At 41.4% G+C, this 26,426-nt stretch overlaps 1 protein-coding gene across 1 annotated transcript in view; it reads left to right on the top strand.

Moving 5' to 3' along the window:
• Positions 1–26,426, top strand: part of LOC100697909 (calsyntenin-2) — a 309,840-nt gene that overhangs the window by 260,198 nt on the left and 23,216 nt on the right. Inside the window, exons 9-11 of the mRNA XM_005461707.3 lie at positions 9,388–9,550; positions 17,925–18,091; positions 21,385–21,533. Coding sequence (XP_005461764.1) covers positions 9,388–9,550; positions 17,925–18,091; positions 21,385–21,533 — 479 coding nt within the window. The remainder of the gene's footprint in view (positions 1–9,387; positions 9,551–17,924; positions 18,092–21,384; positions 21,534–26,426) is intronic.

Below are 26,426 nucleotides of genomic sequence, written 5' to 3'. Positions count from 1 at the left end.
AATTATTTAAGACAACTAACAGTGAGCTGAGCAGAAATATCTGTTTTGCCTTGGTCATCAAGCAAAGCATTGGACAAATGGCCAACAGCTACAGTTGTTTGAGGCAATTTATTCCTGGAGTGTTGGAGCAGCGAGTAGATGGACTGACACACATCCCTGCAAGCATGGCAAAGAATGGCTCATATCAATGGTGGTCCATTTAAAATGGGTAAAATTTGCAAAACCTGCCATCACACAGTAACCATGACACAGTTGTACTAATATTGCTAACGACACTAATTTATCAGTCTTGTAGAGAGTTGCACTTCCAAGTTAAAAAACTGGTCGAGGCATACTAAGGCTATAGAGGCTGGGCAGCAGAAACAGAGCAGTGGATATTGGTTCCAACTCTTCCAGTGACCAGTTTTTACATTTTCTTCCCATCTGACCTCATGTGAGAGCAATGACATTCTCAAAAGCAAAAGTGGGACTTCCCAGAGTAGTTCAAAGGTCATGATGTATTCTGTTACCAAAGAGTCTGAGATTGGCACTGGTAACATTGTTTGCATTCCCTCTTCTGCCAACAGTCTTCTTTTTTACTTCATGATGCTTAAATAAGGCTCAAAATATAATGATGTGAAAATAAAACGGTCAGTGTGGGAATTACAATTCTTTGTTTGTTTTTTAATAAAAGGGGGGAAGCTACAACTACTACTTCACATCGAGAGGTAGCTGAGATTAGCATAAAGGTTGGAGCATCCTGGGAGAGTACCCCTAAGGCTGTAATTAACAAATAAGCATAAGGATATTCTTATCCATCTTAAGTGTAAAGAATGAGTTTCCTTAAGTATTGAGCCTTATTCTTTCTCCATCTACAAATCTGCCAGGATCCACTTGGGTCCAAGTGACTGAAATTTCATCATCAGACAGTGAGTGTGAGGGCCTGTACAGGAATCTGTGTCCCTGGCTGGGTTTTGTGACTATACGGATTCGCAGGTGGAGAATTTACACAATGCACCGACTATGCGTGCACCCCAGGCAGCGGACTACAAAGATGTATCACAGGAATGACTGCTCGACCATCGTGTCTCCAGCTGTCCATATACACAATAAATAATAAAGGCCCCTTTAAACCCAGAGCCTGTCTGCTCTGAGAAAACAGCAGGCCATTTTCTGGGCAGTTTTTGGATGGTTCCAAAAGGTCTGCTGATTAGAGCTGATTGGATTTTTGGGGGACAAAAACAATAGGTACTCTGGAGTAGGTGCTCCTGAACAACAGCCCGGAAAAAATCTATGCTGATTGGTCTAACACAGAAAGGACAACCACAAGAAAAACAAAAACAGTAAACTTGCAGAAGCCAAAGAAACAACAGAACAAATGAAAAAGATAACAAATAGAATTCCGAAGTGGATCGATTGGGCAGCGCAGGCTTTGGTTGCTTATTGGAGAAATTTGGCATGGGAGCAAGAGAGACAGACAGATGAGTGGCGGTGGTCAAGTGAGCTGGAAGATAAAGGAAGAGATCTAGCAGTTTTGAGCCACAGAAATATAATATTACACTCCTATTTTTTACAGCAGTTGAAATGCAAACATATACCTGCCCACACCTCTTTACATTCCCCGTTGCCCCTTCATCCTGTCCACTGCACCTGCCATGTGTGTGCACCACCTGTCACACAGACATAGAAGCAGGAAACTGTGATGGAGACGTAATCTGGTTGTTGCATTTTTATAAAGTCCTGTCAGTAAAAAGCTGTCGGTACATTAGGGGACTACTTTGCCTAATGGTCACGGGTCTTTGGCAAAGGTACACAATGGTCTAATAGAAGCTTTTAGCTCCATGAAGAAAAGTTACTCAGAAAGAAAGTTCTGGATACTTCGAATGGAGGAAAAAAACTGCTGGGTATGAGCTTTAGAAGTGTGAGCAAACTAGCTGTTTCCCCTTTAGCGCACAGACATGAGAGTGTAGGAAATTTGTGAACTGCTCTTCTGTTATTTGCTGGGTGCCTCGATAATTGTTTCTAAGGTTTTCCTTGTTGCAGCTGTGAGTCACTTTTCCTCCCAAGTTCTCCTCGCCTCTCCGTACTTCCCTCCTAAAGTCTTTTCTCGTATCGTTTCGTTTCCTCCGCCGTCTCTTTTCGCCCCTTTCTTTCTTTCATCTGCAGCCTCCCTCCTTCCCGTGCTGTCATCTCTCTGCCCTGCCACCTTCCAATCCCAGATCACCTCATCTCTCTTCATTCTCTACCTTTTTCTATCTCGTTTCTCCATCTCTTGTTTGAAGTTAAAAGGTTGGGTTGGATGACAGATCTCTTTAAGACTTTCAACTCCAAAGGACTTGAGGCAACAACTGCTCAGTCAAGTTCTAATGGAGACATTGGAGAAGAAGAAAAGGAGACAGAGTAAACTGCAGAGAGAAAAAGGAGAGCGAGACGGGGTAGGGGGTAAGGGGGTGGGGGGCAGATAGCAATTTTGTTTTCTTCTCAAGTGCCCCAAGAGACGGTGAGGGGTCTTTGATGTGTTACGTTTCCGTCCTATACATCTCTCTCACTCTCTTTCACGTTCCCTTCTTCATCCTCTGGTTATTTCACATCTTCTGTCTCCTTTGTTTGTGTGTGTGGTTATTTATTTCATTCATTCATTCCTTCCGTCTGTCAGTTTGCATGAGGCAGAGAAACAGGAACGTGGAGGGATTAGGGAATACTCAACTTTTTGCTTTGCTTTCGCAAGCTAGGCGAGTCAGGAGTGCTCTCGTCAAGTTTAATTTCTGCTTTGAAGTTTTTGGAGTTTGACACGTAACAGTGCTGGATTTATGTCTTTGCATCGCTGCATGCGACTCTGTGCGGGTGGGTGTTGTTACGAGCTGCGCGTCATCGCAGACTCTATGGCTCTTTCTCCCTCAGACACGCTGTGGAAGATCATCTGTTCGCACACACAGCAAATGCACACAGAACAATGCTTCTTTGTCCGAGTCCAGCTGGCATCTTGTCATTATTAGCAGTCTACTTTCTCCCGCAAACTCGAATTATTTTTATTTTTTTTGGCAAGATGCCAAGCGCTCGTGCCACCTCCACCAGTTGGATTTCATCATCATCCTGTCTGAATGCAGTTCGTCATACTCCTTGGGTCTTGGTTCAGCACTTAACTGGTAGAGAACAGCTGCTTGTTGAAGCAGACCCTCGTCTTGTCAGTCTTATAAATACAGCTTGTGTATTTTTGTGCAGCGTTGTTTTAGCTTTATTTAAACCAAGAATGGAAAAACACAGCAAAATCTATAATGAGAGTGACTCAGACATTCACACAAACAAAGCATTAATTCACCGGATGTTTCAGCAGGATGCACCGAGCATTTTATTGCTTCTTGCAATGAAATTACGCGCTGCAGCTCTCGGACTACATACAGTGGTATCGGATTTCCAATAATGTAAATTTATGTTGATTTTTTTATTGAGCAAGTTGGAGAAATTGGCGAGCAACGATATAAATTGCACTGAGAGCAGCAACACTGTTGTGAGACAGTGAAACGGAAAGCCACACTGCACTGGAGTGAAAAAACGAAAATAAAAAATAAAAAAAAAGCAAGTCTGTGTTAACGTGGGCATGTTTTTCATTCTAGTGAGACACAGGAGAGATTTTCATAGCATGCTGAAAGATTTCACTTGTTTACTTGCACACATTCCTACCTTCCACTGTGGCGATTATGGTATATTAAAATTACCCCAACGTTTTCAGTGGAAGGTAATTCATCACAAATTTGCCAGCACAGCACTTTGACAAATGATGATTCTTTGCATTGAAATGAAAACTGAGCCTAATTGATTTGTATTGTCTGCATTCCCATTCGTGGTGTGTTGGTGCACTGATGTTACTGAAATAAGTCCACTGCTGGTGACGCATTTGGTAATTCTATTCATAAGGTAACTAAAAGATATTTTAACAATCTTCCTGCCAAACAAACCTTCTCTATTGTAGGCAGAAGCCTTACCTCTACAATAAAATGATATACACTCAGTTAGCCCTGTGGAAAGTCACAAAATTCTTCCTGTAAAGCAAAACACTTACCTCGTTTAGTTTTTGGCGACGTCACCTTAAAGGTTGTCTCTTTGCACACCTTTGGACCAATTCCAGCACTGACAGCTCACATCAGAAGTGATCCTTGGCATTAACATGGTGCACATTCTGTACATTCATGCAGATCTGCCATTCTGCCACATCCCAAACACGTTCTCCGGACACAGTTCTGTCACCCACGAGGGTCCATGAATTCCACTAAAGTCACTTTTATGTTCATGAAGGCAGAGATGACTTTGTCTTTGTGACAAAGCATTATCATGCTGCACGTACCTTTGGGAAGATGTTAGGTTATGACCATTTAGAGATGCACATAATCAGCAGCAGTACTCAGATAAACTGAGGCATTCAATCAACATTTGTCTGGTATTAACAATGGCAGCGTGTGCCAGGGAAGCATTCCACACCCCATTACACCAGCAGCAGCCTGCAAGTAAAACAGGAAAGGTCAGAGCCATGAAGTCATGCATTGTGAGCCTATTCTGAGTCTACCGTGGGCAGCTTCAGCAGAAATCAGTTTTGTCATCTAATTAGACCATGTTGTCTTGCAAAAAGTCCTTTTTAGGACCTTGTGCCCACTGTAGCTGTTGTTTTTGGCTAACAGGAGTCAAGTATTATAGCTCATCTGCCAGCACTAACAACCATATCATGGTGAAAGTTACATTTTCATCCCCACTCTGCTGTTTGATGTGAACATTAGTTGAAGCTCCTGGCCTCCATCTATATAATTGTATGTAGGACACCTGTGCCGCACAGCTGGTTGATCATAGATTGTCTAAGCAGGTGTGCAGGGATTGATAATAAAGTGTATATTGGAGGTATTGGAAGCTTTTAACATCCACCAATCCAGGGTTAGGATCAGGTCCACATCTATACCTTTATTATATGGATTTTTTTTTCACCTGGCCAGATGGAAATCTCACAGAACTGTCAAACTCATAACATTGTCTTCTTTGCATATCAACCCTATACTTACATCATCCTTAAAGATTTCCTGAATCCTTTTCCCTTTCACAGTGCTTAATCTGATGGGGTTTGATATTTAAGATTAATAAAAATGGAAGGTTGCTGTTAATGTTTTGATCTTGTTTACAGAGGTGTTCTTACATCTAAATTACATCCATACATGATTTATTAAATTCGCAGAACCTCTGCCTGCAGTTGTCCAGTTGAATTTTCTTTCTGGTATCTTCTAAAACCTTTTAATTTGGGAAAATACAAATATTTAGTGACTTTGAATGTTTAGAAAAAAATCTAAACCATTAGCAGCTACTAAAATATTTTGTCAAAATAGTTTTTTGCTTTGTTTTTGTCTGCTCGCCTAATGTGGTCACATTGTTCACTCCTTCCTTATACCCTTAAGAGGGCTCTCCACCTGACATCACAAGCCGACTAAGTCAGCTTCCTCTTGGGCAAAAAACACCGCGCCATTTTCCCTTTTGAAGGCTGTAAGAGTAAATCACCCACTAGGTGCTCAGAGCTGTCTTTGAAATACTCCACAGCAAAAAGTGAAACGAAGCAGTAGTGTGCATGTGTAAATGTCAGAGGGATTAGAGCATGTGTGTGCCAGTGTACATAAGCGACTTTACATCTGGCAGCTGAGATTTAACCAGATTGAAAAAAAACCACTTTAAATTCCAACTGATAATGCACAAACCTTGTCCGGGGGATGAATTCAGTATGAATCTTGCAAACATGTAAAATCAAGAAAACCCCACGATGCACAGTGGACCGCTGACATTAGGGCCACAGGATGTTTGCACACGCTTTATGTCCTCAAATCCTAACTAGCTAATCAACATCGATGCAGTTAGTTTCAATCGTATATGCAGCACCATCAAAACCACAAACACATTATCCTCCTGCAATTCTGAGCACCGACTCAGCAGATCGACGTGCCGCATATGTGTTAAGCAGCTGTGCAGGATGATCACTGGTCGGCCAGATGTTGCATCTCGCACCTAAATAACAGGGAAAATGGAATGGATTGATTAGAACTCCCATCTGCTGCGCTAGGATGGTGCTAATAAGCAGGCTGCAGAGTGCTCTTTCCTAGAGAGGGAGGTTACCGCAGGCAGAGTGTTCAAAGGCTGTCGCAGGTTGTATCAGAGGGGCCGAGAGAGGAAGAGGTGAAGCACGGCCCGGTGAGTTTTGAGAGGCAAAGCCTAAAGCCGAGAAAAGGGGAGCGACAGAGAGACAGATAGGTGGGAGAGGGCCGGTGCACTCAATTAAATTGCACAGCAGGACGGGGTAAATGGTCAAACATGCCGAAGAGCGCCGCAGTCAAGCATTTTTCAGAAGAGGTTAAACAGGTGATGTACTAATGCATTTCAGTCAGCGTTTAGTGGAGAGGGAAGCATTTAGTTTTGACTTCCCAAGCCAAGAATTAATGTACAAAAAAAAAGGGCTGTTTTTTTCCCACACTAAATCACAAAGTGGAGGCAAGCTCTAATAGAAAACAAACATCCCTCTAAAATGAGACACCGTACTGCAATATTAATTTTTTCGCCCACACAATGTGGAGGTGAGGGAGGGTTTTGAATTTACGAATTCTTCCTGTAGTTAACGTCTGGTTAAAAATGAAAACCAAACAGAACACACCATAAACATCACCTCTCTCATTTAAAACCCCACGTATCCAAAATCAAGTCAGTTACTTCACCGTTACTTGATTTACAAGTGTCAGTCAATCCGTTGTGTGCAACATATTTCACGCACTTCCTGTGATGAGAAGCAGCAGTTTCTGGCAGCAGAATGAGATCAAAGGATGTTTTTTGTTCCTTGGTGAACAGGGAGCTTTGTATTCCCTGACAAAGAACAAAGCTAAAGTGCTTTTCAGTATTGTGAGTCTATTTTTTGTGCAAGTCAATGACATAAAGGCTGTTCTTTTTTTTTTTCCTTTGGTTGTCTTCTGTTGACACTAACGCACACCATCAGGCGCTGTATACATAGCCATCTCTAGCCTGTTGTTCTTGTTTTAAACTGATGTTTTCTGAGTCAGGTCATTAAAAAAATATGCACAGTACACAGCATATGCACAAAGCATAAATATTGTGTCTTAAAATGTTTTCTCATCATGGTTAAAAAGAAAGTACACCCTCTTTATATTCTGAGGTTTTATGTATGCATAATAAAAAATGGGTAGATATAAGCGCACACTCTTACTGCTTCCATTCAGAATGTAAGTAGCAGCCAGGTCCTGTTAATCAAATGTACTTCATTAAGTGCTCATGAGCAACTGTGAGCACCTCTATAAAAGCAGTTTTGGCAGTTTGCTGGTCTGCAGCATTCAGGTGTGTGTTAACACAAGGAGACAAGACATCAGCAATGATCTTAGAGACACAGTTGTTGCTGCTCATTAACACAGATGATGTCAAATTCAACCACTCCAAGGTCAGACTGTAAATAATATTTAAATTCAAAATAAATAATGATGGTATATATCTTGTGTTGTTGATTGGATCTAATTAGAGACCCAGCAAAGACTAAATATTTTTTTTATTATGTCCTGATATGTAAAACCTTAGACTTGACTGAGAGCGTATTTTCTTTTGACCATGGCTGCATACAGGATACAACAACTTGAGCATGCACTGGGCAAATATCAGAAATGATGAAATAAAAGCAGTCCCTGTTTTCATGTTTAATGAAGAAAAGCTTGTTTTGAATAACAGAATGTTTGATGAAGAAAAGTGTGCCTTTGAAGCTTCTTCCGATTTTCTTTTATCATTTGGAGATACAAACCTGCATTCAAAATGCCACTTATAAATCTACCCTAAACTTGCTGCACTCCTGTAGCCTCACAGCAGCATTCCCACTTCTCTCCTCGTGGTTTAAGGTCAGAACTATTTTGTTTCATCTAAACAAAGTCTGTGCTGCCAATATTCATCAAGCTTTTTCTTGCTCTGTGATGAATGATTTCACTCTTGGAAAAAATCCATAGACGCTTTCTTCGTGCAGTATCCTTCACACTGTCACTGTCACTCGTTTCAACAAATAATCCACGTGCCAACTCCCATGCGCTACCGTGACTATTTTTCAATGCAAAGTTGCATGGAGGGCTTAATTGTACATGAAATAATTTTCCCCAAAGGCCACCTTATCCATTCCTCCTAACAGCTGCTGCTGCTTGTGTTTCTTTTACGTTCAGTAGCCTTCTGATGCTCCTCTACTTGTACTGAGTTTCATGAACGTTCACCTCCCTTCTTGGAGGAGCTCCTTTCCACGTGGAGCCATGTTCTATTAAAAACACCCAAAGCCAAAACCTGAGCAAACAGTAACTGAAACTAGCTCACATCATGCTGATGGTTTTGCTGATACCTTTACACTTTGCAAATCTTAGATGGTGCACTGTTTAAGCTGCTTTACAGATACTGAATACATGCAAGCTGCTTTGGAACCCGCTTTCAATCTAGCTCAGGGATGTCAAACTCATTTTTTATTATTATGGGTCCCATAAAACCCACTTTGATGTGGGGACCAAAGAAACTCACCTTTCCGTCAGTCTAAGTAGGTTTAACTACACATTAACTAACCATTGTAGAAAACCAAATTCCCTATTATTGTAGAACCTTTCTGTCCTGTAATAGTTTATTTATTTCTTCATTACTTTGGTGTAGTGTAACCAGCCATGGGGGAGGTCTTAAGCAGTAGGAAAAGTTGTAATACTAATGAAAATAGAGTTAATAGTCCAAAGTTTATACACTTCTTCACATTTTTCTGTGCCATCCATAGGGCCAGATTGGAGTCTTTGCTGGACCGATTCTTGTCCCCCAGCCTTGTGTTCGGCACTTCTCATCAGGATCCTTTTTTATCCTGTGTCTAACTGTCATATCTCTTGTCATGCCTGTTTTGTTCTATATGCAGGGGTCTTATTGGCAAATATAAATTAGTGCAGAAGGAAAGTCTTTTGGCTGTAGGGGTCCAAAGCCATGATTTTACGGGTTCTTCTATAAACCTGCTTGTGCAATTAGCCTTAAATGGAAATTACATTTTGTAACAACTTGCTGCAGGTGGACTCCTAGATTCTACTTTGAGATATGTATTTTTAATTGCTGTTTTTTAATAATACATAGGATCAAATGCACTTTTAAATTAATGATTACCATTCCTGTAAAATGCTAGTTATCAAAATGTCTACAAGTAAAAAGATATTAAAAACTCCATTTTAATTTCAGAAGGTGTCCTGAAACAGTGGTAATAAGTTCATATTTAATGTAATCACAGCAAGGCACCAGTGAAGTGTTACTTAAAACAGAAAAATGATTCAGGATACTCTTGACTTTCCTGAATAACCTTTTAATCCAAGCTCCATTTATCTCTCTGGGTTTTCCTCTCAGATATGCGACAAGGAGTGGCATTACTATGTCATCAATGTGGAGTTCCCAGTGGTGACGCTCTATGTGGACGGAGTGACCTATGACCCCTACCTGGTGACAGACGACTGGCCCATCCACCCCTCACAGATTGATGTTCAGCTCACAGTTGGTGCCTGCTGGCAAGGTGAGCAGCCAGAGCTGATGATGATACCAGATAGTGGTGCAGGTATTCAGTTAATGTTCTTCAACAGAATTCATTCATCTTGTGGGCAATTAAAAAAAAAGTGCAACTGAAACGAAAGTTTGAATATGAAGGTCATTGTAATTTGAAGTATTTTGAGAATCCTCCTGCTGCTTCTATACGTGAGAAGGTTCAGGGATAACACTGCTGAAGTATTTGCACTGAGGGAGTCACCGAGTGTGGAACGTGTTCTTTGGCCTTGAATGAACAATGTAATTAAGAAGAGCACTTAGTCTGCCTCTGACAAATGACTGAACGAGTGTGAATGAAGGCGTACAATTAAACTGTCCTCTAAACTGATAGCTGCCACTAATTGCATAAGGGTAGAAGAAAGAGGATTTTTTTCTCGCACAGTACAGCATGCTGCTGATTTGATAGCCCAAATGAGACTGCTCAGTGATGCTTAGCCTTACATAAAGATGGCTCTCAGTGTGAGGAGCAGCAGCAGGTCATCATGTGTGGCTTTCATTTGCGCTCCTCCTCCTTTACTCCCCCTCCCCCTCCCATTTCTTTCATTGAACACTGTAGGCCTTCAGGAAGATTAAAGGGGCCTTGAGTAGAAAAGGAGTTCAGAGACTATTTGTGCTTTCCTTGTTGGGGCCAAAGTCTCAGTCGTGTGTTGTAAAGGCAGTTCTGAAATCTGAACATAAGCCATTAGCGACAGCAAATAGCCTTTTCAAAGCACAGAGTTAAGTATCCAATATGTTGATTGCAAACATGCTTGCAAATTTGCACTCATCTGTTGTCTAACTCGCCCGGTTTGGGCTGTAAATGTGTTTTCAGAGCAAAAGAAAAAGAAAGAAAGTGAACACATTGGTGACGTGCAGTAGCAGATGTCGTTGCTTATTATAGCTGCTTACTGATGGGGTTTACAGAAACAGTCGGCTGCTGATAGAGAGTTCAGGCAGGATATAACATGATGGAGTGTGGTGGCACAGTAAATAAAAACAGATTTGTCAGCTCTAAGTGCTACACTGATATTCTGGAGTATTTAATTCAATGTAATGATTTAATTTCATGGTTCATAAGTCTTAACTGGCCAGTCAGCATTGTCTAGAAATGGATTCTGTCCTAACTACAGCAAATTGATTTAATCTAGAATTATTGTGTTACATACAGTCACCCAAATAAGCCATTCGGGTTGTTGTAACAAGGTCTGTAGTGTTGCTACATGTGCTTCAGACTGATTAAACTCATTAACAGGTGATCATGGTCTGCTTTTTAAGAGCCTGGTAAAACACTAACGTGAAAAATACTTACTCTGTGTACACACTATGTGCTTCAACACTCATTGTTTTTGCAAATCGGTTCCAGAATTAACCAAACAACCACCCTAAGAACAGAAATCAGGCTTCTTAGTTTATTACTTGTTGTTTAGTGTAAATCACCCAACGTTATTTCGAGATCACCGTGAAGTTAAGATCAGCTGCATTGCTGGCAGTTTACCTGATCTTAGCACCATCTTAGCATTCTGCATGGCTCAGTTGTGACCATTCGGCACATCCATTTGGCAAATCTAATGGAGCTCTCTATTTTAGTTGCTTTAGCCTGCCTTGAGTTGCTATGCATCTGCAAGCCACTGTCCAGCCCAGCCCAGCGCAGCTCTTCCCTTTTATCCCATATCTGAATGAATCAGTGTCATGTTGTCTTGATGCCTGCTCTGTTCTGTGTTTGGATCTTGCTGTTGGGGTTCCTCCCTGCAAAAACCGACTCCTGCAGATGGAAATACCAATACAAATCCAAACAGCCTGGACTATTATATGCTGGGATGATTCATCCTCATTCTGAGATGCACACACAAAGGTGTGTGATGGTGGCTGCTGGAAGAATTCACAGTTAAAATAGCTTCAATTTCAGTAGAAATGCAATGGAAAAATTAATAATTAAAATAACAAAATAGTTCCTGCTCTTTTGTGGTCTGAAATACTTATACATTTCAGTTGGACGATTTACATAAACTATAATACTTTTGGCTTTCCACTCCTCAACAGTTAATGCATGCTGAACTTTAATCCCTCATCCTTACGGTAAATGAAAAAGAAACCAAAACTATATGCTAACCATCTTAAAATCAGACTTATTGAAACTACAGACAATGGAGGTATGCTTCTTTGTGAGTGGTGGTGGTGAGGGAGGTTAGTTCTAGTAACACATACATGAATTTCTATGTGCAAAAATACTGTGCAGGTGTTTATGAGGCTGTGTTTACAGTTTTGGACTGTCCTATATCATGACAGCATCTTTCCAGGTGGATCTGCATTCATTCACATGAATGAGAGGCCTGTGCTGTGAATGAAGGGCTGAAGTCAATACAAGTACAAAGTCTTTAATATGCGAAGACAGACATGGATGGTATTAGCCTCATGGTTAAAATCAGTCTTAAGCCTACAAGAATCCATTGGCCATCATTGTGCATAAAACAAAGTCTTTCCTTCTAACCTGCTAGTGAAACAACAAAGCTTGTTTGGCTGCACATCTGCCCGCCTTTTTTCCACACTCCTATTTTCTAATAAAAGTGTTTCCCCCATCAAACCTTCTGCTTCCACCTTGGTGAGTAAGTGCTGGCTGTGTACTCCTCACACAGTCAGTCTATATTTACCCTCTGACCTGGCGGAGGGTGTTCATGTTGGGAAGTATGTAACAGCCAGATAGCAAAGAGCAACACGCTCATCCTGCCTCGTTCTCTTAGTTCCTCAAGTGTGTAATCACACACCGTTGGTCTGCCTCTGGAGCTCCCCTCCTCGCAGCGGTAAACATGCAGGAAGTAATTTTGATGATTTGCACTGCTGAGCCATAAATATATCTGTATGTAGAGTGTATTGAATAAATACAGGCTCACAGGTGTTGATACTCATACATAATAAGTGTAAAGCTAAACGAGGGAGCCACATCTTTCATATTTACACATAAGTAATGATCCGGTTTCCTGCTCACCCATGCCTCTCCACCTCATCTGTTGTTTTCGAAACGACGCAAATAAAAAAGAGTGAAGATCTATACGGCTGCACATATCGGGCAAAGAGAGCTGACGCCACATAAAGACCAGTCTCTGTAAAGTGGAATGATCAGCGATTTTATCACCCGTATCATTCCTGCTCTGAAGCATCTCAGTAATCCCCTCTCCTCTGCTTTTCCGTTTTTATCCTCTGTCTGGGACCCTTAATGGTTTCTCTGGCCGCGGCCTAAATTGATAACATCTGTCAGTGTGGGACTAAGTGGAAAGGTGGACATCTTAAGAGAAGGCAGGGGAAGAGGAAGAAAAACGTAACTGAGCATGGGAGTGAGAGTAAGGGAAGCATGAAGTAAAAGGAAACTATGGCTTTGGCATAATTTGGTGTCTGTTAATCCAAATGTGACTTTGTGCTTTTAGGAGATAGACTCCAGTCGCCTGACAGCCTGGCACTTGGCAGGGCGTCAGCCAGCACGTATAAAGACATGGCTGCGGTTGTGGTAATTTAACTGAACTGGAGTGGAGTAACATGGAGTGACTTGATGTCAGTGTGGCCCTGTCGCTCCACACAGTAAAGTGTGAATACACTTATTTATTGTACAGGTGATTGGTATCAGGAATACTAATAATAATAGACTGTATAGTGATCCAGTAACAAGCACTACTTTCCTGTCAAGCTTGTAGTTCTGTACAACACATAACACAGTTTAAAGTGACACACTTGACACATTTACCTCTTAATGGCCCCGGTGGATAATTTATGTCAGTTTACAACAGCTGCTGAACATTTTCATCAGCTTGTTGAATGCAGTCATAGTAAAAGGAAAGTATACTTCCTTTAGTTTCCAAGTTAAAAGTCAGGACTAACAAAAATCAATTAGCCATTACTAGTTTTACAATTAGCCAAATCCAACATCACGTGACATAATACAATATGTCATTATTTATTGAACAAAAGCTGAGACAAAATGCAGAAGCAATGTGTGAAAACCTAAAACAAAAAAAGCAACAAAGTTCCTCCCATGATTCATGATTCTTTAGCAACGTCTTGATGCTCAGTCATCTAGGTAAGAATATCAGGTTTTCTGGACATCTTTATCACATCATTGTGGAGACATTTTGGCCCACTCTGCTTTACAACATTGATTCATTTCACAGAGGTTTGTGGTTTATGCACAGCTCTCTTAGGTTCCCACCACAGCATTTAATCAGACTAAGGTCTGGCCATTGTAACACCACGATTTTTGCTCCAGACAAGCAAACTGTCAAAAGTCTTCTTTTACTGACGTGCTCACACTTGCTCATTATCAATTAATCAAGTGTATTTGATTAACAGCACCTAGCTTCAACCTACCCTCTTGGTTCCTATGGAAGTAGTGAGGGTGTACTCAGTTTTTCACATACTCCATCAGCCTTTTTTGTCTTACACGTTACATAAATAATGACACAAAGTATTTAAAAGTTTTGCAGTTCATCTGAGGTGGAATTTATCTGGTTTTAAGATCAGGACAAAATTGCTTTTATTATTTTTTGATACAATAAACCTTGGAATTTAAAGAGGGTGTACTTCTTACTTTTCACTATGACTGTAAGCTAACATTAGCTCCATGAGTTGGTTGAAAATGCCATCTTGCCATATTTCCCACCAGTTTTCGTATGCAGAAGATAAAGGACCAGCACTGTTCTGGCGATGCTGGGTAGAAACAGTCTTTGAAAGCTAGAGTTCCCCTAAAACTAATGCAAGTTATTAATGATATGCTAACTCTTGCCTTGCTGTCTATACAAATGTAATCAGTGTCAAATTTAATGCAGATTCTTTATTTTATTTTTTAAGTGTATTAAAAATGAAAACCTATAATGACATTAGTTGTTCATAGAGTTTTCAATTCAAGTGTTACAAAGTTGCACCTTTATTACTGGATACCATTTATTGCTATGATAAAGAAGTGTACACTTGGTAATTACTTGAGGCTGAAAGTATAGAAGCACCTGTCTCAATGAATGAGGCATTAAGGTAAACAAAGACAATTTGCTTGACATCTCTCACTTCACATGTTATGTTTAGAGGCTTCTTGGAAGGCAAATGTCACACAACCACCATCTTCATTACCACAGACACCATATGTTTCAATTCAGGCTTCAGAACAGCCAGCAGATTTGCTCTACAGCCTTCAAATAAATATGGTACACTATATAAGCTTATATTTTGCTCGTGTGTAGCTGGTTTGACAAGCCTAAGCAGTTACAAAAAGGTATATGTCTAAAGCTTGACAAGACAATTGCAGTTCTTTGAGCAGAAAATAGTTTGAAAAGAACATTTTCAAAAGTCTGTTTCCTGCTTGCTTTTTCCAAACTCTTCCATTAACTTTCGAGCAGGTGTATGGGGGCATTTGTCACACAAGCATGACTGGTGACTTGCACCTAAATTCATGAACTGGACAGTAAGCTGAAGAGTTAGGGGGTAAGAATTTTTATATCTACCCTTCTATTTCCCACTTCCTAGTCAAGAAAAAGGCTTCATCTGTTTGTCATCTAAGAAGGCAGGCGAGCAGATGACAAGCAACTGGGTTGATAAGATCCCCCGGGTAGATCACATCAACGGGTAGGACTCTGTTGTCTGCCCCGTGGGTGATAAGGGAGCTCTATCTGAGTAGTCACTGTGCACAATGTAGCTGCAGGTCAGAAATCACAGCCTCTCTGAGTTGAAGGGCTGGATTCACTGCTCCCCATTTCTGTCATGTTTTCTCACCAGGAGAGCGAGGCATGATAAAGTGTTTCCAGTAGTGGTCAGTTGTGTCTCCATCTGTGCTGACTGAGCCATTCAAGAGCTAAATGCATCACTTAAGACAGTAATAAATGTGCCGTTACAATTAGAAGGTACTGGCCCACAAGTAAAGTTTATCATCATAGAAGTATAAAGAGTTTTCGAGAGTGTGGAGGTCTATTGTAGTGAAATAGAAATGGAAATATTCTTCTGGTTTTTCCTCTCTGGCCTATGGTGACTTAATAAGAACAAAAAAATAACAGGTACATATTAAGACAAAGTAGAAGCGCTCTGAGAGCACAAGTCTCCACCAAGGCAGCTCATTCCCTTTCTTTAAAGCTGTAACTCATTTTGGGATCAACTTGAGAGATGTGAAATGTAAAAGTGAGGTCAGAGGTCAAATGTGAAACGATATTTGAATGCAAACTATAATGTGATATTTAGAATCCACATATACCAGTATCACTTCATAACTACTACCAATACAAACAAAGGCAGTAAAATTTTAATTATAGTTTTTAAGATAAAAGACATTTTATGAAAGCTTGATCCTATTTGACATTGAAGAAGAGGTCAGAGGTTCATAGTGATGTGATATTTGGAATCCATTTACAATAATACAAACAATGGAAGTAAGAAACATAGTTTTAAACAGCTCTGGATATCATTATTATGACTTTGACCTTCAGATCAATGCTTTGACCTTGAAGGAGAGGTCAGAGGTCAGATGTAACATGATCTTTGAAATCTGTAAACATTACCTACTACATCCTGAAAACACACAAAACATAGTTTCTAATTTATGAGGCTTTTGGGGGGGGGGGGGGGGGTTACCAATAAATCAGTGAGTTGACCTTAAAGACTTTGGTGGATGTCAGCCAAAACACCCCCACTAAATTTATCAGAATTCATTAAATCAATCACATAAACGCTGCCAGAAACATAACCTCCTTGGCGGAGTTAAGTATGGCTGGTATAAGGACAGTATATCCAGGGGGGAGTTTTCATTTTTGTAGATGACTCTTATTTTTTGTCAAATCCAGTAATGCTTGTGCACTGGAGCCTTGCATGAAAGCTAATACCTTTGCCACAGCTGTTCAGTCATCAAACTTTGAGGTCCTGAAGGTTGAGCATGAATGGGTCTTGTCCTTCTACAGACACAAACATGGCCTGATAAAAACACGGCAACCATCGCAGACAAATGTTACTGTCAGTACTTTGGCCTTTAACATCTACAGCCCAAAGGGCTGCCAATTCCTTCATATTACCCTGCAGATTGTGCCACTGACACCTACCTGCAGCAGTTTCACAGCAGGGATCCATAGTACTCAACTGCTGAAGTATACCTGCTTTTAAAATGTTCAGAGCTAGTGCAGTCATTAGGAAGGAATTGTCAGAAAAAAACCTGCAGCACCACATATAACATGTGTAAGGAGCCTCCAGAGGTAAAGATTGTTACAACCTATTTACCATCTGTATGAGCTGAGATACTCAAAGATGCCTGGCGGTAAAGTAAAGGCAGTAAAAATAATGTGTTACATCTGGAATCCTACCCAGGGCCCACTGTCTACAGCTGCAGGATTAAGGAATGTGTCTACTGGACACAGAGGCTGAAGTTCACAGGGCAGGTCAGAGCAAAATGAGATCAACTTACAAAGTTGATCTCATCTACTTACAATGCAAAAGTGGAAAAAACACATTGGCATCCGAGTGACGGGTTAATGTGGTTAATAACAGATTAGCTCGAGGCTATTAGATAACTGGACCCAGTCCCTCACTTTCTGTATCTACCGAGTAATTAGATGGAAAGCAAGTGGCAATCATGAATGTGTGGACGTGCCTGATTTTGGCCAAAGCTGTACATATTTTCCCAACATTAAGGAGCAGGTATGAAAAAAATCCTGCATTTGCCTGCAGCAGTCACTTGAGAGCAGGTGGATGAGGGTACAGAGTCTCTCAGAAGTATGTTGAGAGGCAAGGCAGATAAATTAATGACGAGTGGAAGACTTTCTCTTGGTATGCACCCTTCCCATCGGTCACTGCTTCACTTCATCCTCCAAATGTGTTTGATCAATGAGCCAGTTTGGATTTTGTTGTTATTTGAGGGGAATGTTCAATACTTTTAGTGCTTTGGTGGATTACTGCCAGAATTAGAGACCAAAAGAGGGAAAAGGAAGAGAGAAATGAAAGGAAGGACAGGAATCCAAAGGTGAAGTTTTGATACCCAGAGCTGGTAACCTTTCAGCTAATGAGTGGTTTGGAGACTCATATCGCTGGTATTGGCCTTTATGGAGTTCAGAGGACAGCCTTTAAATGTGTTGACTTTTTCCTTACCTTTATTTAGCCTGGATGGGCTGGCTGAGGAGCACTTGCACTTATACAGCAGTACCTTCCACTTAATCATAGGTTGGGAGACACAAAACATGATTCTTTGGGCCAATTATAACCATTATTTGACCTAAAGGACCAAAACCAGTGGTTTACTGTAACTAAATGTTTACATGACCTTCTGTAATGATTCCATAAAAAGTGGAAAAATGATTTTAGTTTATCTGAATTGTAGTAGTATGCACTGTTTTATCTGTTTGTTGTTGTTTCTGCAGGTGGGGAGGTGACCAAGCCGCGGTTCACTCAATATTTCCGGGGAAGCCTCTCTGGACTGACCATCCGACCGGGAAAGATTGAGAGTCAGAAAGTCATATCCTGTCTGCAGGCCTGCAAAGAGGGACTGGACATCAACTCCCTCGAGAGTCTGGATAAGAGTATAAAGGTACGCGTACACAGAGATAAAGGAGGTGTTTCAAAAAGAGGGACTGCAGTAAAACCTCTCATCTTGGTTTAAAGTGTCAGATAATAGTGTAGATCACATCAGTTCAGTGAAGAGAATGGATATTAAAAGAGGAAGAGGATGGGTTTTTTTCAGTGTTTTAGATACCAAAAGCCAAACAATAACCTCAAGTGTGGTACTGTAACAGGATCCCAGTGTTGCCATAAGTCAGTTCATGGAATCTCCTAGATATTCCTCAGTCAGGAACAACAACAAACCAACTCAGTCATGAAGTGGCAGACCACATAATGTTACGGGGGTAACACTCCATAACTACAGAGCTCCAGACCTCCTCTGCCATTAACATTAGTATATAAACAGTGTGCTGGGAGCTTCGTGGCTGGGAACCACTCCACATAGTGTAATGTCACAACAAAAGTGTTGTGACATTACACTCAGTGGAGTGGTTCAGCTGTTATCCAGACTAACAGAGGCTACGGTCATCTGCACGGTCCTGAAGCACACCAATCAGCTCGTACCGTATTACCTGTCTACCCAAAGAGTGTCACCACCTGATTAAGCAACTAATGAAGCAGTGGAGCACGGGGGAAGAGACGAGTCGGGTTCTTGCCTTCCTGGCCCTCAATAAAATCTGCCCCCAGAAACAGGAAACGTACCTCAACCCCTATTCTTAAGCAAATGTACATTTCTTATGTACAAAACTGCAAGTTCACATCTCCCATGATCAACTTCATGCAGAGGACTCTAACAGAGATGTACGCCCTGGACACACAGGTTACTTACCAGCATGCCTTCATCTGTATCCGACAGCTGGCCAGTCACCTCAGAAACACCATGACCATGAGGCAACTGTTGTTGGGATTTGGCGCTGTATAAATAAAATTGAATTTAATTGAATTATATATTAGAAGATGTTGGCTAACAAATTGCTGGATTAAAAGTAATCAAATGTAAATGTTTTGTTGTTCCTAAGCAGCCAGAACAAACTATGCTAATTCAGGTTTTAATATGAAGTACAATATACATCTACTTTAATTCTTATAGAAACACTATAATGTGTTGATCAATAAATGTAATGGCAACCAAACCTGTCTTTCTTGAAAATCTCCAACTACCTTCTTCTTCTTCTTCCCCTTTGTCACTGGCTCAGCTGATTGATCTCACTGCACTGTGCAAGATAGAGGGCATACAAGATAGATGGGGCTTTGTGTGGACTCAAAGCCATCGCCCGTAAGCACCCTTCCACTCTCAGCTCCTTTATGCTTTTTCCCCTCTTCAGCTTTTCCCTCTCCAGCAAACTCCAGATCCTTCTATAGAGAACCTTGTGCCGTGGCGCAGCAAAGAGATGCTTGCCAGCCTTTTGAAAAGGCATGCTGGGATGAGGTGGAGGATATGAGAGAGAAGAGGAGAGCCTCTCTAGGGCCAGTGCAGTTTATCTTTTGAGAGCCATTTAATTTTCTTCTTAGCCACACACTCATCTGGCCCCTGGAAGTCCACAGGAAGCTTAGCCAGGCAGGTGGACAGCTGGCACCACACAATCAGAGGAGAATAACAGGCAGAGAGGCAGGTAGACACAAAGTATAGTGACAGAGAACAGAAGATGAGAGGAGACAGAAAGAAGTGTGAATGGGGAAAATGACAGGGCACAGGGACTGTAGGGAGAGCACCACAGAGAGGAGGAGTAACTTCACCCTGGTGCTGATACCCAGTTTTAGAAAATGGGAACTACTCATTGCAGTTCTGGCAGGAGAACACTGAATCCTTTTTGAAGTAAGAAGGCTTCAAATCGCTACCATCAAACTCTGCAGGAGAGCACACAGCTCTGTAAAACCAGCTCTACCATGTGTCTCCATGTTTACGATATTGACTAGTACATGCATATTCCCATTATTATCATACTGCCATGTTTAGTTATGCCAGGTTTTCATTTATTTCAGTACAGTATGGAAGCAGAAGCCTGAAACTACCTTGAAACAGGTGATCCATCACAGTGAACATTGGATGTGTTTGTTTTATGCCGTTGCATGGTAAAGCAGCGCAGCCGTGATGTTCACTTTGATGGATTGCCTGATTCAAACAAGTTGCGAGTCTCTGCAAACTAATGTGTGCACAACTGTACAGTGAAACCTGTAGAACACAGAGACTGCCTGGAAACAAGCAGAAAGGTAGTGACCTTTTATCATTTGCAGAACCGCTGCTGAAATTATTCAGTTTTTACCCCTCAGGCTGATGGAGTATCGCTGTCAACCCGCCGGGCAGGCGGGCAGCGTGGACCCCCAAGTTTGTGAATATGATAACTCGAGGAGGTGACGTGGATTTTGAAATATCGTACCATAGGTGCATCTACTAAAAATCTCAGATGAGTTCAAATCTCAGTGATGCCTACCTCAAGGATTTTCAAATTTATACCATAGGTGCATCTACCTGAGGGCTGGGCATGACAGCACTACCATGGGATTATAAGCAACCTTGCCTCTTGTTGCATCACAAATATTAAACACTATACACTGAAGGTTCAGCACCAAAAAGGTGGCAAAGTCAGTGAAGAACAGCTAAATCACTTCTGGTTTTCTTGGTTTCAGGCGCAGGAGCCTAAGCAGAGAAATCCAGAGCTCCTCATGCAACCTCCTTCAGTTTACCCAGGAACACTTATTCATTTGAACTATGACCCTGAATGGGATAAGTGAAAGAAATACATTTGAAAATGTTGTTTTTTCTAGTCTTTTCTACTCTCAGTATAAGCCACATTCACCTGGTTAAAGCCAGCGACACATATAATAAACAGAGATGACACATGGCGACATGTTTATAGGTCATATCTTGGGCAGACATGCAGACTCGAGGAGCTGGATATTGAATAAAGCATCTCAGATTATTGGATAAGCTGTTCTTCCTTCGAAGCCGCGCCGTCCCCTGAAATATCCATATAGTACAGATTCCACTTTATTATTTGATCTTAAGGCCACGACTTGAAATCGTTGGAGTTTAATCACATTACCACACAGCAAACCGTGAGCCGTGCAGTATTTAAACGGTAAATTTTGCACAGAGAGTGGGATCTGTACCCCTGCCCCCCCTTCTCCTGCAGCAGGTTAATCTGTCCATGCCCTCCACGCTTTCACTCTGTCAGCTTTCGTATGCACAGACTAATCTACAGCATCTCAATTAGAGCTGACTGATTTCAGTTTTAAATGGCACTGTTCCCACGGACATTTTATCATCTGCTGTGTCAGTTCTCGCTCTCCGTCTAACATCTGTGTTTTCTCTCTCCCCAGTTTCACTTTAACCCAGCTCAATCCATCCTGGTAATGGAGGGCGAGGACTTGGAGAACATGAACGCCGCTGTGAGGAAAGTTTCCTACATAAACTCGCGTCAGTTTCCCACACCAGGCATCCGACGCCTGCACATCTCCACTACCGTCCAGTGAGTACACTGCCGTGTTCGTCTTGTTTTTCTCCTTTATCTTTACTGAAATCTGCCTCGTCTGTGTGTCTCTCTCTCTTGTTTTTTTCTTCCTACACGACGACATTTGTTTCCTTTAGTGTTCACACGCTTTCTCTGTTTCTGGGTACCTGTTCTTTAAGATGTTCGCCCACCTCGACACTTCTGTTAAAACAACACGGCAGACATCACACCCCGACTGATATATAATTCCCTTTCCTCGCATTGATCCCCACCCCTCCCCTCTGTTTCTCGTTTTCCTCTGCTGTCACTTCCCCTTTCCTTTAATACACCATTTTCGGTTCACTGTCGCCACCGGGGGCTGGTTTTTACATTTTCATGTCATGTATTAATAATTCTGCCTGGATTTTGCCAGAGGAATGAGGGGAAGAGAGATGCAAAAGGAGAGGGTGTGTGTGTGTATGTGTATGTGTGTGTGTGTGTGTGTGTGTGTGTGTGTGTGTGTGTGTGTGTGCTTGCGGACGCAAGGCACAGAGAAGAGAGGCTGGCTGGTAAAACAGCCTCCCTTGGCGGGTTACCATTAAAATTCATGATTGTTTTAAATATATGTAGACCCCTGCAGCACAGCCCTGGGGTTTCACTCTCCGCCCTCCCGATGGGTTCGATGCACAGCGGCAGGCCCGAGAACTTCAACTAACACAGCAGAAGAGTGTGTGAGTGTGTGGACGATTGTGCACATGTTGGTGTGTGTGCTGCACAAGCTGCTGGTGATGAAGCAGAGTCGTAGCTGGAGGCGCACCGATTATCAAGGAATACATTATGCTAATAAGGGCTAAGCTTGCATCATTGCTAAATGTTGTTTAAATGAACTTTTTCCACAGACTGCTGACTAGTCTGCGAGTTGCAGGAGCTGTGCGCATGCCCAAGTGTGTGTGTGTGTGTGTGTGTGTGTGTGTGTGTGTGTGTGTGTGTGTGTGTGTAAAATAAGGAATAAAACACTACTTGAGGACATGTGTGGCTAATGTTTAAAAATGGGGTCCACTCAAAAGCATGTTTAGGGATGAGTTGTATTTAAACATCCAGTTTGACTCCAGAAAAAAAAAAGACAGTAAATCTTGCCTTTCAGCTCTGTTAGTTACACTGAGAGTCTGGAAATTGGCCTCCCGCAAGAAGGCATCAGCGGGTGAACAAACTCCCTTCACTGCTACAGACAGCATGGCTTTACACAAATAAACAGAGATGCTAAATATTTCCTGGCGATGCAATTAAACTTCTTTCTTGCTGACGCCTAATAAGCCAAATTACTGCAGGCACTGAGAATATAATTAGGCGAACAACGCTAATCTTAGCAACAAGGATCGTGGGTTCCCCTCGTCCTCTGTCTCATTTTTTGTCACAGAGAGCAGTTCAGACGCTGAATTTTTTTAGAATAAACATACAAAAACGTTCTAGATGCTGCGGAATCAGTAAAAGTGTAAACGTGGCGTCAACGGTGCATTATTCTTGTACCACAAAAACCAGAAAATGGAGACGCACGCTTCCCGGACAGGTGCTTTCAGCTTGCTCTGGGGCTCAGATGTGATTGGAGAAGTGCTGCAGATAACAGATCTAATCAGCCAGAGAGAAAACACCTGTGTGTGTGATCGAAGTCCAGGTGTGACTAATGACATTAACACTGGCTGTGGTTCATTAAGGTATCCCACAAGCCTTTGCCAGTGAGACGCAACGCACAGCACCGGGACCCCCTTGACACGCACCTGCGCTTTTTCCTGCTAAAACTGGTGAAAATACCAGTCTGGAAAAATATTACTGCACTTGCCAACTTGCGCTTGGCCGTGGAATGTTCAACGCGAGGGTGTACAATCACGACTCGATATGACGCGGCTCGTTTTGTAGCCAGTCGTGGTCTGGGATGCAAATGTCCAAAAGTAAAACTTTAGAAATGGAAAAATATATGCAATACGTCCCAGAAAATGAGTTTTAAGAATCATTTTAAGAATTCATATGTAATGTTGTATTATATATGATATTATAAAAAGTTTGTATAGCCATCATAGCACCAGCATTTTGTAAAAAAGACATACTACCTATAATGAAAAGCATTCCCCTATGAAAGATTTTAAAAAATACAAAATTCAAACTATAAAAACTGGTTTAGCAGTGTAACACAGAGACATGTAAGAGACAAGTAAAGACTGAAACAGTGTACCTCAGTGGTTAAGAATAAAGTAAAGAATACCAAAGTGCTCATATGGTGGAGTGATGGATAGCACTGTTGCCTCACAGCAACACGGTCTTGAGTTTGAACCCACCTTCAGTCTGGCCTTTTTGTGTGGAACTTGCATGTTCTCACTGTGTCAGTGTGGATTCTCTATGATTTCCTCTCATAGTCCAAAGACATGCAGTTAGTGGGGTTAGGTTAACTGGTGGTTCTAAATTGCTCATAGATGTGAACGTGAGTATGAATGTTTGTCTATCTCAGCTGGGATGGGCTCCGTGCCCCCTAATTGGATAAGTGGACGAAAACAGAAGGACTATATTAACGTGTATTATAAAAAAGCTCTACATGATGTTTCTTTATAGGTGATTTAAAAGAAGGCAGAGGTCCGAAGGCAGGGCCTTTTACAACAAGTCTCCCAAACAGCAAACACTCAGTAGTCTATTGTGTGTGTAAACAGTCAGATTTCTCCTGGAGAATCTCAGGCTTCTCCCTGAGACAAGAGTTCCAATATGTTTCCTTGAGCCATGAGGGGCTTTAAATGTGAGACATAAAATTTTAAAATGTATTCTAAAACAAATGAGCAGCAAATGTAGAGCCGTTAAACGAGTGTAATACGTACACTTGTCTTAGTTCTTACAAGAAATCTTGCTGCTGCATTTTGAAACATTTGAAATCTATTAATTGATTCTTGATTTATACCAGTTACAAGACCACTGCAGCATGAATGATCATTTCAGTATTGCTGAAACTCAGTGCTGATCAAACGGTAGTAGCAGGACTGAGGATACAGTTTATCAGAACCAGTGATAACAATGACAGTTTTGACCATTTTGCAATATTAGTTCAACATTTTGTAAGAATATAGTAGTTTGTAGTGTCTGTGGACAATAAAATTGGAAAATGTAAAACCTGGCAGAGCTGTTGTACATGTACATGTATTTACATAGGGGAATAAAAATGACTGAATCTGTGGATCAGGTATTGAGTTTTATGATGTGACGTCATGAGCAAAAAGTTGTCCGTTATATTGGATGTGATACAAGTGAAAAATGGGACATAAAAATGTCTTCTCCCGACTGGCTTGCAGTGTTGCCAACTCTAGCTGTGTGAAATTAAATTCAAAGAAGGTGCTACGCCAAAAACCTCCTCATCATTGCTTTGGTTGCTACCAAATTGTTACAGTTGGCTGCAGTTTCTTACGTTTGTCTGCAAGCACTTGCTAACTACTAGCCATAAGGTGCAACTTTTATTCTGATGGTCAGACCGTCTCCATTTCTGGTCTGTGTTGCACTTCCCACAGTGTCAGCACAGCTTGGACAACTCACTTTCATTTAAAGTACAACCGCAGCAAAATGCTAACAACCAAAGCAAACCCAATGAGCATTTTTCCAACCGATTGCGGAATACATGTTTTTCCGCAAGCAGTTAGTAGCTGCACACAAGTTACTAGGTGAAAAGTCACATAGACATGTGCTTAATGATAAATGAAGGAATACATTTCATGGAGCTGATCACATATACACGATTTTCCTTTGACACTTAGTGATAGATGGTTGCCATGGTGGACACTTACTGGTCTGTAGGCTTGTGCCTGGGGATTTAGCAATCATTTTCCCAGTGACTGCCATCAACATCCAGTGACCAATAATGAATTTTTCCCTCACAACCACTGGTTGACAAATGGTCATGGACCAGTCTCTAGGCCTGTTTGACTGGGCTCTTACACTGTCACTATGGCATCCAGAATGGTGGACACATGTCTGCAGAGCCAGAAGAGCAGCATGATGGTAGCCATCCCAAGCCAATGCTTATCAGGTTGTTAGTCTTATACTAATCACTGTAGCTATATCTGTGTGGGAGTCTATCTCGACTTCTGATGTTTTTAAATGTCAGTAATTACTAGTAGTTATTATAGCATCATTCCAACTATATGAGCTAGTTCTAGAGCTCTGCTACCCTGACTTTAATCTTTATGCTTCTCCGTAACAGCAGGAGCACTCTGAGTGATAACGATGTGTATATGTTTATATACGAACAGTCTGATAATAAAACACACACTATAAAGATTTTCTTCTAGAAGGCTCTGACTAACATAACAGAGCAAATAGGCTGTTCTACCACACAAAGGTATAATCAGATCATAAAGTTTAACAGCTATTACATAGTAGGATGAAAAATGGCATGTCATGTTTATATGAGGACTAAATGAGTGGTTTAGTAATCAGTGGAAAATGCCAGTTGTAAATTGAAAGTCTGGTTGTTTACCATGTGATGTCAACTTACCAATAATTTCAGTGTAGGAGCACATGACATTTTTTACCCGTCAAAACAGTCTTGCAAAGAAAGGTTCATGAAGCCAGCTGTAAGCTAGTTGTAGCTTTGCTGTATTGAGTGTCTTTTAAATCAGACAGGTGTCTCCGAGAGATTCCTGTTAGGTTTGAAGTTTGTGGGCTGACACGTTCTTAGCCAAGCCTACAATTTTTGCTTGATACCCAGAGGAGTTTAAAAAACAAGGACATGGAACAGACAAAACAGCTGAGCTGTAGCTCAGAAGGTAGAGTAGGTCATCTACTCATTGGATGGCTGGTGTTTCGATCCCTGGCCGCTCCAGTCTGGATGCCTGATATCCTTGGGCAAGATACTAACCCCAAGTTGCTCTCCGCTACATCCATCGGAGTATGAATGTGTGTAAA

This window comes from Oreochromis niloticus, linkage group LG14 (assembly GCF_001858045.2).
Source record: "Oreochromis niloticus isolate F11D_XX linkage group LG14, O_niloticus_UMD_NMBU, whole genome shotgun sequence".
Taxonomy (NCBI): Eukaryota; Metazoa; Chordata; class Actinopteri; order Cichliformes; family Cichlidae; genus Oreochromis; species Oreochromis niloticus.
Note: the sequence above shows the minus strand (reverse complement) of the source record. Positions and strands in the feature narration are given on the sequence as shown.